This window comes from Lucilia cuprina, chromosome 3 (genome assembly GCF_022045245.1).
Source record: "Lucilia cuprina isolate Lc7/37 chromosome 3, ASM2204524v1, whole genome shotgun sequence".
Classification (NCBI taxonomy): domain Eukaryota; kingdom Metazoa; phylum Arthropoda; class Insecta; order Diptera; family Calliphoridae; genus Lucilia; species Lucilia cuprina.
Genome location: NC_060951.1, coordinates 3,764,712 through 3,777,013, shown reverse-complemented (window position 1 = coordinate 3,777,013; position 12,302 = coordinate 3,764,712). Strand labels below are relative to the sequence as shown.

The 12,302-nt window shown below is 24.9% G+C and overlaps 1 protein-coding gene across 6 annotated transcripts in view; it reads left to right on the top strand.

The window, feature by feature from the left end:
• The window catches only part of LOC111687937, a 22,075-nt gene extending 14,417 nt beyond the window's left edge, over positions 1–7,658 (top strand). For 5 of the 6 annotated variants that reach the window (XM_046947554.1, XM_046947556.1, XM_046947557.1 and 2 more), the window contains 6 exons: positions 203–967; positions 1,298–1,747; positions 5,095–5,273; positions 5,336–5,838; positions 5,895–6,109; positions 7,525–7,658. In XM_046947554.1, coding sequence (XP_046803510.1) covers positions 203–967; positions 1,298–1,747; positions 5,095–5,273; positions 5,336–5,838; positions 5,895–6,109; positions 7,525–7,575 — 2,163 coding nt within the window. In that variant the 3' untranslated portion in view covers positions 7,576–7,658. The remainder of the gene's footprint in view (positions 1–202; positions 968–1,297; positions 1,748–5,094; positions 5,274–5,335; positions 5,839–5,894; positions 6,110–7,524) is intronic. The other variant, XM_046947558.1, reaches the window with a different exon arrangement.
• The last annotated feature ends 4,644 nt before the right edge of the window (positions 7,659–12,302 follow it).

Below are 12,302 nucleotides of genomic sequence, written 5' to 3'. Positions count from 1 at the left end.
ACAGAACTAGAACAGAACTAGAACAGAACTAGAACAGAACTAGAACAGAACTAGAACAGAACTAGAACAAAACTAGAATAGAACTAGAACAGAACTAGAACAGAACTAAAACAGAACTTAAACAAAACTATTACAGAACTTGAAATGATCTTGAATAGTAAATAAAAATTTACTACATTTCTTCTTTTCCTTTCTATTTAAGGTTTATGAAATGGCTGATCGTTTGAAATACTATGACCCGGTTCTAGAGAAAACCATCGATGATCAACAACAGGGCCCAGACGATGTAAATGGTTTGAATTTAACACCCCAACAAATGGAAGAACAAAAATGGTTACAAAATCTAAGACAATTGGCTCAACAATATCAAAATGATTTGCAAAACTCTAATACAAATGCTTTACAAGATCCCCAACAGCAGCAACAACAACAGCTAACACAAGATCCTAATTACTATCATAATCAACAACAAATTGATCAACAATTTATGGAAATAAATAAACAATTTAGTGAATTAAATTTACAATATCAACAGCAACCCCCGGCGGTGAGCACAACAACAGAACAACAGCAACAACAACAACCAATTACATATTATAATCCAGAGCAGCCTACACAAATGGGAGATTCAATATATGGCTATCAGCAACCGACAACAACAACAACAACACAATCTTTGCAACCTGAACTGCCTACAGATAATGCCAAAGATTTACAGCCAACAGATAATACTAATGAAATTTATCAACAATCAGGACAATATCTACAATCTTCAGTAGAGCCAATACAACAACAACAACAAACACAACATACAACAGATTATTCTAATAATTATTATGATCCAACGGCACAATATAATGCCACCGATTCAGGTATTAATAATATGGAAACTACAACAACAGCTGCTGCTCCAGCTTATGATTATTGGGGACAACAGTCAGCTCATATGCCACAAGTGGCAGAAGAGGTAAGAGTTTGATTTGTTTTTATTTCTTTTCTTATATTTTTTTGTAATTTTTCTTGATTTTTTTGAGATAAATTTTTTATGTTTTTTTATGTTTTAAAGAATTTTAAGGTTTTTCTTTTGTTAACTTTAGATAAAGTGTTTTCTATTTTTTTTTTAATTTTTGTTAATAATGAACAATATTTTGTTAAAGTTTAGCTGTTTTTCCTTTTTTTTTCGGTTTTAGTTTGTTTTTGGTTATTTCTGTTTTCTATTTCTATGATATAACTAATTATTGTTCTCACTTAAACTATATATTTATTGCTTACTTTGGAATTATTTCAATTGATTTAGCCTGAGCTAAATGCCAACAATAACAACCCTAATGATATGGTGTTGTTAAAACAGACACATAAAATGACTTCAACACTTAAGGCCAACAATATAAATCATGCTTCTTTAAAAGCTCCCTTAAACATAAACAACAAAAAATCTCCCCTTAAACTGAAAAGCAACATTTCCACATATACCTCCTCTCCTTTATCCTCTACTCCTATAAAGGATAAATTAAAAACGACTACAACAACAACAACGAAAACTCCTTTATCGGCTAAAAAAACATTAGATTTAGTACAACATAAAACATCTACAGCAGCCGCAACAACTAGAACAACCACAACAACAACAGCTACAGCTACAGCATTTAATAAATTAGCTAATAGTACAGAACACAACAATAATATGATCATAAATAGTTCTACAACATCAATATCATCATCTGCAACACCATTTTCCATTAACAATGTAAGTAATTTAAACAAACAGTCAACAACTACAACAACAACAACACAAGTAGCTGCTGCTTTTAATAACAACAATCATTGTAATGCCAAACAAGCTAAAAATAATATTATATTAAAGTCTCTTAAATTAAATAAAACAAGCGCCATCTTAAAGTCACCAGCTAAATATAATGAAAATAATTTAAATGATTTATCTTTAGCGGGAACACAAATAAAAAAAGTTAATTTTATAATACCCAGTGATTTGCCAGAGAATACTTGCTCCTCCTCCAATTCGACGACTAGTGATAATAATGAAAAACTTTTAAAAGATTCAAAATTAATGCTTAAATATGAACAGCAACAACAACAGCAAAAGCTTAATAATAATGCCCAAGACAACAACAATAGGTATAGACCTAAACAACAAATACAACATGCTAGATTTCTTAATAAAAACATTGTATACAATGGTACCTTTCCCATAGATATGCCATTGCAAACACGTTTCAATAACTATGATCCAGAAGCTAATTGTACAGCACAAGATTTAAGAAATTATGAAGTTTATGAATCCTCCTCTAATGGCGAGGAAGATGATCACGAAGAAGACTACGAGGAGGAGCAATATGATGATGATAATGAACAACTAGAAGATGAAGAGGAAGCTGAAACCTCTTCGTATTTATCATATAAAAGTAAAACACTAGCCTCTTCATTAGGCATTATAACAGGCAAAAGTCAAACACAAAAACCTCCACAGGTTTGGTCTCTTAAAGAACTAATCAATGATCCTTCTATACCATTTAACTATAAGAAAATGTGCAATGAAGTTGAACAATCTTTGCAGCAATTTGAAGATTATATTGATGCTAAAGCTCTTAATGAAGAGAAAAATTTTAAAATGGCCCACAATAGGCAGGCACCAGTTTTACGCACATTTAATATTGATGATCCTATAGATTTAAAGAAAAATATTTAAAAGAAAATTATATAGATGAAAAAAGAAAAAGAAATTAATTTTAAGTTTAAAACTAAATAAATTTAAATTAAATATTTAACTAAAAAGAAGATGAAAACAAATTTATTGATTGTATTTTCCCCAAAAAAAACAAAACATTATTTTGGAACAAAACAAATTAAACGCACCTTGTTTGAAGCTAGTTATTGTTTTTTAATTATTTAAAGCTTTTTGTTAACATATTGTTTTGTTGTTGTTTTTTTTTTTAATTTATAACCTTAAAAACTGCTGTGATTGTTGTCTTAAACTAAAACAAACAAATTTAACTTTGAACTAAAAGTTTTGTTAGAGTTTTATCAATTTTCTTTAAAATTTTTTCAAAATTTTGAAAATAACAAACAAATTTAACTTTGATCTAAAATATTTGTTAGAGTTTTATCAGTTTTCTTTAAAATTTTTCATAATTTTGAAGAATTTCGAAAATTCGAAATTGATAAATTCTCTACAACACAAATTTTTAATAAAAACTAGTTATTTATCGCATTTTTATAAAAATTTAGCAAATTTTTTACAAATTTGAAAATTTTAAAGAATTTCAAAAATTCGAACTTAATTTCGAAATTCTAAAATTTTCTAAAAAACACAAATTTTTAATAAAAATTAGTTAGTTATCGTGTTTTAAAAATAATTCTGCAAAATTTTTACAAAATTTTTATAATTTTAAAGAATTTCGAAAATTCGAACTTAACTTCGAAATTTCAAAATTCTCCTAAAATTAAAAATTTGTTTAAAGTTTGTTATTTATAGAGTTTCTATTAAACATACGCAAAAATTTTACAAATTTTAAGTTTTTTTTTTTAAATTTCGAAATCTTGAAATTTCGAATTTAATTTCGAAATCGAAAAATTCTCTAAAAACCCACAAATTTTGTTAAAAGTTTTTAATTAATATAGTTTTAAATAGATTTCTGCAAATTTGTTACAAATTTGAAGGATTTTTTAGAATTTCGAAAATTCGATCTTAATTTCGAAATTTCAAAATTGTCTTAAAAACGACAAATCTTGTTAAAGTTTGTTATTTATAGAGTTTTAAAGAAATTTCTGCTAATTTGTTACAAATTTGAAGGATTTTTCACAATTTAGAAAATTCGAACTTAATTTCGAAATTTCAAAATTTTCTGAAAAACTCAAAAATAATTTTTAAAATTTGTTATTTATAGAGTTATAAAGCAATTTCGGCAAAATTTTTACAAATTTGAATAATTTTAAAGAATTTTGAAAATTTGAAGGATTTTTCAGAATTTCAAAATTTCGAACTTAATTTCGAAATTGAAAAATTCTCCTTAAAACTGCAAATTTTATGCAAAATTTGTTATTTATAAGGTTTTAAATAAATTTCTGCAAAATTTTTATAAATTTTAATCATTTTGCAGAATTTCGAAAATTCGAAATTAATTTCGAAATTTAAAAATTCTTCTAAAAATTTTGTTAAAAATTATTTTATTTATAGCATTTCCATTTAATAAACCCAATATTTTCACAAATTTAAAGTTTTCAAAGAATATCGAAAATTCGAAATTAATTTCGAAATTTCAAAATTGAATGAAAAACCTCGGATTTGTTAAAAATTTGTTTATTTATAGCATTTTCATTAAATAAACGCAATATTTTCACAAATTTAAAGATTTCAAAAAGTTTTTTTGGAATTTCAAAATTTTCTAAAAAAATACAAATTTTGTTAAAAAAATTTGTTTTTTATAAAAAAAACTTTGATTTCTTTAAAAAAATGTAATTTATATTGTTTTAATTAAATTTTCACAAATTTAAAGATTTCAAAGAATTTCGAAAATTCAAACATAATTTCGAAAATTTCAAAATTTTTCAAAATTTTATGCAAATTTTGAAAATTTTGCAAAGTTTATGCAAAATTTCAAAAATTTTCTAAAAATTGTACTATAGTTTTATATTTGTTTTTCTAAAGATCTTTTTTTTACTTTTTCGAAATTTTTTTTTTGAAAATTTTCGATTTTTAACACAATTTTAAGTTTTTTCCTCTAGTTAGTTTATAGAACTTCCCGTAGAAATCCTACAAAACTGGTAAGTTTTGCAGCTTTAAATCGATAACGAAATGATTTAATTGATTGCTAATAAAACTTCCAAACTTAGGTTTTTCTATAAAAGTATTTCTTTTTTGTTGACATAAATAAGTTTAAGCTTAGTTTGTAAGTTATGTATACATATTTGCTAATACGTAAGGCTTATTTTCAACACCTTAAAAGGCTTAAACAACAATATTTTTCTTAAGCTAAAAGCTCTAAATATTTCGTTTATATATTTTTGTTAATAAAATAAAAACAAAACAAAACATAAAAACCTAAACAAAACACAACTTCCTTGTAAACAATTTAGAATGCACGACCAACGATATCGATGCCGAAATCGAAAACTTACGATACCGATGAGGACAGTAAACAGCAACATACAGCTGGCAATGAGGGCAACAAAAAACAACAACAGCAAGCCGCACAACAGCAGCAGCAACAACAACAGAAGGGTGCCAAAAAAGAGGATAAAGATTCTAATAAAAAGTGAGTTAAAAAAAAACAAATTTCTTTTTTTTATAAAAATAATTTCTTTCAAATATTTCTAGTCAACAACAATCTAATCAAAATTCTGGTTGGTTTGGTGGTATTTGGAATAAATTCTCGTTGAAACCTAAAAATCAAATGATTTTGCCGGATGATAAAAATCCCTCTATTGTTTGGGATCCAGAGAAAAAGAAATGGGTTAATACCGATGGTGATGAAGATGCCCAGGAAGCTTTAAAGCCACCTCCAAAAATGAGTGATTTAATGCCGCAAACACAAATGCCACCTCAACAACAACAACCACAACAGCAGCAGCAGCAACAGCAAAATCAACAACAGCCTCAAATACCTTTTATGGATCCTCAACAAATGCAGCAGCAGCAACCAACACAATTACCACAACAATATGTGCCTAACTCAATACCCAATCCAGCACCATCACCCAGTCCCTTGCAGCAGCAACAACAGACACCACAAAACCCTAGCCAAATTCCAACTCAAGCACCAGGTCCAGCTAAAACACCCACGCTGCAATCTAACATGTTTAAAATGCAAAGAAATCGAAGTAAGTTCTTACGTAAACAAAAGAATAATCAATTTAATTAATTTTATTCTTCCTAGCTTTGAAAAATGCCTATGTTGATGTTTTCAATCCTTCTGGTGCTCCCGTCAATAAGGCTGCTGAAAATATACTAGCTCCCGCTTTACCACCCGCTGCAGTGCCACAAGGTGGCTTTTTCATACCGGGCGCTCAGCCAGGTGCTGCTGCCGTTAGTGGTAGTAGTGGTCAAGAGCAACAGTATCAGCAGCAAACACAACAAAGCCAACAACAAGATGTAAGTTTATGTTAAAAAAGGAACTCTGATAATAAACTTTTTGAACTTTGACCTAATAATGGAATTGTCGAACTAGATTTTAATTGACAAAGTAGTGGTAGTGGTTATTTCAAAACAGCTTTGGGATTTTAATTATCGCCTTTAGTTTTGGAAATATTTAAGTTTTTGATTTCGTACATTTTGAAAAATTACTATTTTTAGTTTTAAGGTTTAATTTTTGAACTTTGACCCGGCAATGAAATTGTTTAAATAGATTTTAATTGAGCAAGTAGTAGTAATTCCAAAATAGATTTTAGCTTTTGGATTTTAATTATCGCCTTTAGTTTCAGAAATATTTAAGTTTTTGATTTCGTACTTAATAAAAAATGAATATTTTTAGTTTTGAGGTGATGTTTTCGAACTTTGACCCGATAATGAAATTGTTTAAATAGTTATAAATTGTGTAAGAAGTTATTATTGCCAAACAGCTTTTGGATTTTTATTATCGCTTTTAGTTTCAGAAATATTTCATATTTTGATTTTAAAGATTTTGAAAAATAGCTATTTTTAGTTTTAGGGTTATATTGTTTGAACTTTGAACCCGATAATGAAATTGTCTAACCAGATTTTAATTGAGTAAGAAGTGGTAATTACAAAACAGCTTTTGGATTTTAATTATCGCTTTTAGTTTCAGAAATATTTCATATTTTGATTTTAAAGATTTTGAAAAATAGCTATTTTTAGTTTTAGGGTTATATTGTTTGAACTTTGACCCGATAATGAAATTGTCTAACCAGATTTTAATTGAGTAAGAAGTGATAATTAAAAAACAGCTTTTGGATTTTAATTATCGCTTTTAGTTTCAGAAATATTTAAGTTTTTGTTTTCATAGATTTTGAAAAATAACAATTTTTAGTTTTAAGGTTATATTTTTGAACTTTGACCCGATAATGAAATTGTTTAAATAGATTTTAATTGAGCAAATAGTAGTGATACCAAAACAGCTTTTGGATTTTAATTATCGCTCTTAGTTTCAGAAATATTTAACTTTTTGTTTTCTTAGATTTTGAAAAATAGCTATTTTTAGTTTTTAGGTTATATTTTTGAACTTTGACCCGATAATTAAATTGTCTAACCAGGTTTCAATTGAGTGGGAAGTGGTTATTGCCAAACTGCTTTTGGATTTTTAATATCGCTTTTAGTTTTAGAAATATTTGACATTTTTACAATATAACTTTTGAAAATTTTCTGTAAATAGTTTCTAATTCAATATTTTTGAACTCTGACCCGATAACGATATTCTCTAACTTGATTTTCATTGAGTAAAAAACGGTTATTGCAAAACAGCTTTTGGATTTTTATTATAGCATTTAGTTTTAACTTTTTGATTTATTTAATAATTTTTTTATTATTTATCTTTATCACTTTCTTTTCAGACACCTCAATTCTACAATCCTAATCAATTTACCAGCGGTACTGGTTATTAATATGTTTATTTAATATAAATGAAATTAAATTAATTTCATTTTGTTTGCAAAAACATTTTGTTAAATAAATATTTAACTTTAAACAAAGATATAGTGTATGTGCAAATGCTTAAAGTGTGTATGTATGGTGGTTTATAAAATGTTTATAGTTTAAATTTATTTAAAGCAAAAAAAAAACAGAAGAAAACAAATAAATATAAACAATTTTTAGCAAATTTATAATAAAAACAAATACAAAATTGAAAAAACGAAACGAAAAAGTTAAAGTACGATGTTTAGTTTATGGAATAAAAAAAAACGAACTAAAAAATAAATAGAAATTATTAAAAAGAGAAAAACTAACTAGAAACCCCTGCAACTTTAACTTAAAACTATCATAATATGTAACTAATTTTCAATTAAACTATTTTAAATTTATTATAAACCACAACTTATAAAAAGTATAAATTTTTATGTAAAAAATATAACAAAATTTAAAGAGAAAAGGAAATTGTAATATTTGTTTTATAATTTGTTTTTCTTTAGCGTTTTTCTATTTCTCTACTTTAATGTTTAGTTTATATTATAATATAATTATTATTATTATACTTTATTATTTAATAATACTTTATCAATATTATACAAGTATGTAACATATAAATATGTGTGAGTGTTTTTTTCTTATTATTTGTTAAATTGTTTATTATAAAGAAAAAGGAAATATATAATTATATAGCTTAATCTTATAACTACATAATTATGCATATATTTTTTAAAGACAGCAAAGTAAAACATACACGTTAAACAAAACAAAAACTAACAAAAATAATATTTGGAAAAAAAATCTAAAAAAAAATCTTTTTATTTGGTTATGTCAAAGATTTCCAAAAAAAATCTTTGCAAAACTTTTCAAAAAAAGAACAAACGTGTAAGATTTATAGAAAAATCTACTGTAATTGTAATTGTTTTTTACTTAAAAGAAAATAGGTTTGCATGTGGGTTTTGTTTTTCTTTTTTATTTAAGTTTAATATTCATTTTTTTTGTTTTATTTGCTTTTTTTCATTAATTTAATTGCTTGCTTTGTTTTAATTGTATAAATTTTTTTTGTATAAATGTTTATATATTATTTTAATTTTAAATTTTTGTCTATTAATTTGCATTTTTTTCCTAAAAACAAAACGAAAGTAAAATATATTTTTGTAATGCATTGTGATCCTTAAGAGGGAGACTTTATTTGTTCAAAATCTTAATTTTTTTTTTGAAATCTAGACTTGATAATTAAATTTGAATCTCAAATTTGATTAAATCTTAATAAAGAGATTCCAAAACTGTTATTGGATTTTTCTTATCGCGCTTAGTTTTGAAAATATCTAGAATTTTGTAAAAATTTGTATGTCAAAAGTTGTAAAAAGGAAGAATTTTCTTTCAGAGTTATACTTTTCTTAAACTAGACTTGATAATAAAAGTTGATTCTCAAATCTTATTAACACTAAATGTAGAGATTCCAAAACTGTTATAGTATTTTTATTAGCAAGTTTAGTTTGAAAATATCAAGAATTTTGTAAAAATTTGTAAACCAAAAGTTGTAAAAATTAATACTTTTTATTCAGAGTCGTACTTTTCTTAAACTAGACTTGATAATAGAAGTTGATTCTCAAATCTTATTAATGCTAAATGTAGAGATTCTAAAACTGTTTTTGAATTTTTGTTATCGTGCTTAGTTATGAAAATATCAGGAATTTTGTAAAAATTTATATACCAAATGTTGTAAAAAGGAAGACTTTTCATTCAGAGCCATACTATTCTTAAACTAGACTTGATAATTAAACTTGAATCTCAAATTTGATTAACTCTTAATAAAGAGATTCTAAAACTGTTATTGGATTTTTGTTATCGCGCTTAGTTTTGAAAATATCAAGAATTTTGTAAAAAATTGTATACAAAAAGTTGTAAAACTGAAGACTTCTCTTAGAAGTCATATTTTTCTTAAACTAGACTTGATAATTAAATTTGAAATTCAAAACTTATTAAGACCTAATGTAGAGATTCCCAAACTGTTTTTAGATTTTTATTATCGCTTTTAGTTTTTAAATTATAGACAATTTTCAAATATCTATATACAAAAAGTTGTAAAACTGAAGACTTCTCTTACAAGTCATATTTTTCTAAAACTAGACTTGATAATAGAAGATGATTCTCAAATCCTTTTAAGACTAAATGTAGAGATTTCAAAACTGTTATTTGATTAGTATAGTTTTGAAAATATGAAGAATTTGTTAAACATTTTATACCAAAAGTTGTAAAAAGGAAGACTTTTCCTTTAAAGTCGTACTGTTCTTAAACTAGATTTGAAAATTAAATTTGAAACTCAAATCTTATTAATTTCAAATGCAAAGATTCCAAAACTGTTATTGGATTTTTAATACCAAGTTTAGTTTTGAAAATATCAAGAATTTTGTAAAAAATTATATACCTAAAGGTGTAAAAATGAAGACTTTTCATTCATAGTAGTACATTTCTTAAACTAGACTTGATAATAGAATTCAATTCTCAGTTTTAGTTAATAGAATGAGTAGTGATTCCAAAACTGTCGCTGGATTTTTATTATCGTATTTAGTTTTGAAAATATCAAGAATTTTGTAAAAATTGCAAACCCGAATTTGTAAAACGAAAAACTTTCATTCAAAGTCATACTTTTCTTAAATTAAACTCGATAATTTAATTCGATTCTCAGTTTTTGGTAATGTCAAGTATGGTGATTTGAAATATATAATTGGATTTTCATTATCATAATTAGTTTTGAAAATATCAAGAATTTTTTAAAAAGTTGTAAAACAGACTACATTTCATTGAAAGTCCTACTATTCTTAAACTAGACATGATAAATGAAATCAATTCTCAGTTTGAGTTTATAGAATGAGTAGTGATTCCAAAACTGTCGCTAGATTTTTATTATCCTATTTAGTTTTGAAAATATTAAGAATTTTGTAAAAATGTTTATACCAGAAGTTGTAAAACAGCCAACTTTTCATTGAAAGTCGTACTTTTCTTAAACTAGACTTGATAATAGAATTCAATTCTCAGTTTGAGTTAATAGAATGAGTAGTGATTCCAAACTGTTTGATTTTAAGGTTATAATTTTGAAACTAGGTTCGATAATTAAAATCGGTTTTTGTATATTACTTTGATCAATTGTGAGGATTTGAAAAATATAGTTTGATGTCAATTATCGTTCTTAGTTTTGGAAATATTAGCATTTTTAAATTTTCTCTTATGGAAAAGTTGATATTATTGGTTTTCAAGTTATAATTTTGAAATCAGGCTTGATAATGAAAATAGATTTTTAGATTTTACTTTAATCAATTTTAAAGACTTCAAAAATGGTGTTTGATTACAATTATCGCCCTCAGTTTTTGAAATATTCCAGTGAAAAATTTTGGTTTTGAGATTCTTTAAAATTGGTTTTTGGATATTACTTCAATCAATTGTGGGGATTTGAAAAACATTGTGTGATTAAAATTATTGAATCTAGTTTTTAAAATATTAACGGTTTTGGCTTTTAATCAAGAGAAATTTCAACTTTTTTTAAGGTTATGAATTTGAACTTTGGTTTTTTTTTTTTTTTGGTTAAAATTTTGCAATTTGATCTAAGGTTTTGAAACTATATCTCCATTTCAAAGAAATCAGTTCTACAGATTTCAAATATGAAAATGAACTTCTTCAATCATTTTTAGTTTTATGCTTTTTTTTACTAATTTATAATTAATCATATAAATTTATTTTGTTTTTTATTTAACCAAATTTTTGTTGCTTTTTTTTTGTTTTAAACCAGGTGCGGGTTAATTTGTTTAAATATAAGTTAAAAATTGTATATTTTAAAACATTTTTAATAATTTCCTCAGCTCTGAAGTAAAAACATTACTGGAGTTAAGAAAGAAGATATGAATGCTGTTGGCAACTTGTTGCTTCCACACACTGTCAATACAAATCTCTAAATTTCAAACACATAATAAATTCGTTTCATTTATTCATTTTCCAAAATTAGGATCTTTTACCGAAGACTACAGTTTTGTTTTTGCTCACTTATAAATAAAAAAACATTATTTATAATTTAGTCACAATGAAATAAACTTCCTTCATAGTTTTAATAAATTCTTAAGCAAAATTTTAAAAATATTTCAATATATCTCCTAAAATTCTTTGGCTCTTATTCATAAGCTTTTATCAAAGTTTTATAAAACACATTTTCATATAAAATTTGTTCTCTAAACCTTTGATAAATGTTTATGAATAAGACAGTTTGTTTTTACTTCTTTATTAAAAATTTAAAATTATTTTTTTTAAAGTCTGCAAAAGGATCTTTTATTTTAAATAAAAAAAGAAAAAAAAAAGAAATCATATTATTATGTGCATATATAAAAAATATACTATAGTTTAATGTAATATAAAATGATAACAAAAAAATTATAATAATTTCAATAAAATAATTAAATAATAATGTTTAATAAATAATAAAAAAAATAACTTAATAAAGTATAAAAACATATTATATACAAAGTAAAAAAACTAGTTTTAATTTATAAACAAAATCATTATTAAAAGGATAGTTTGGATCAATTAAAATTATAATTCTGTACGAGTTTTAGTTCTGTTTTAGTTCTGTTCTAGTTCTGTTCTAGTTCTGTTCTAGTTCTGTTCTAGTTCTGTTCTAGTTCTAGTTCTGTTCTAGTTCTGTTCTAGTTCTGTT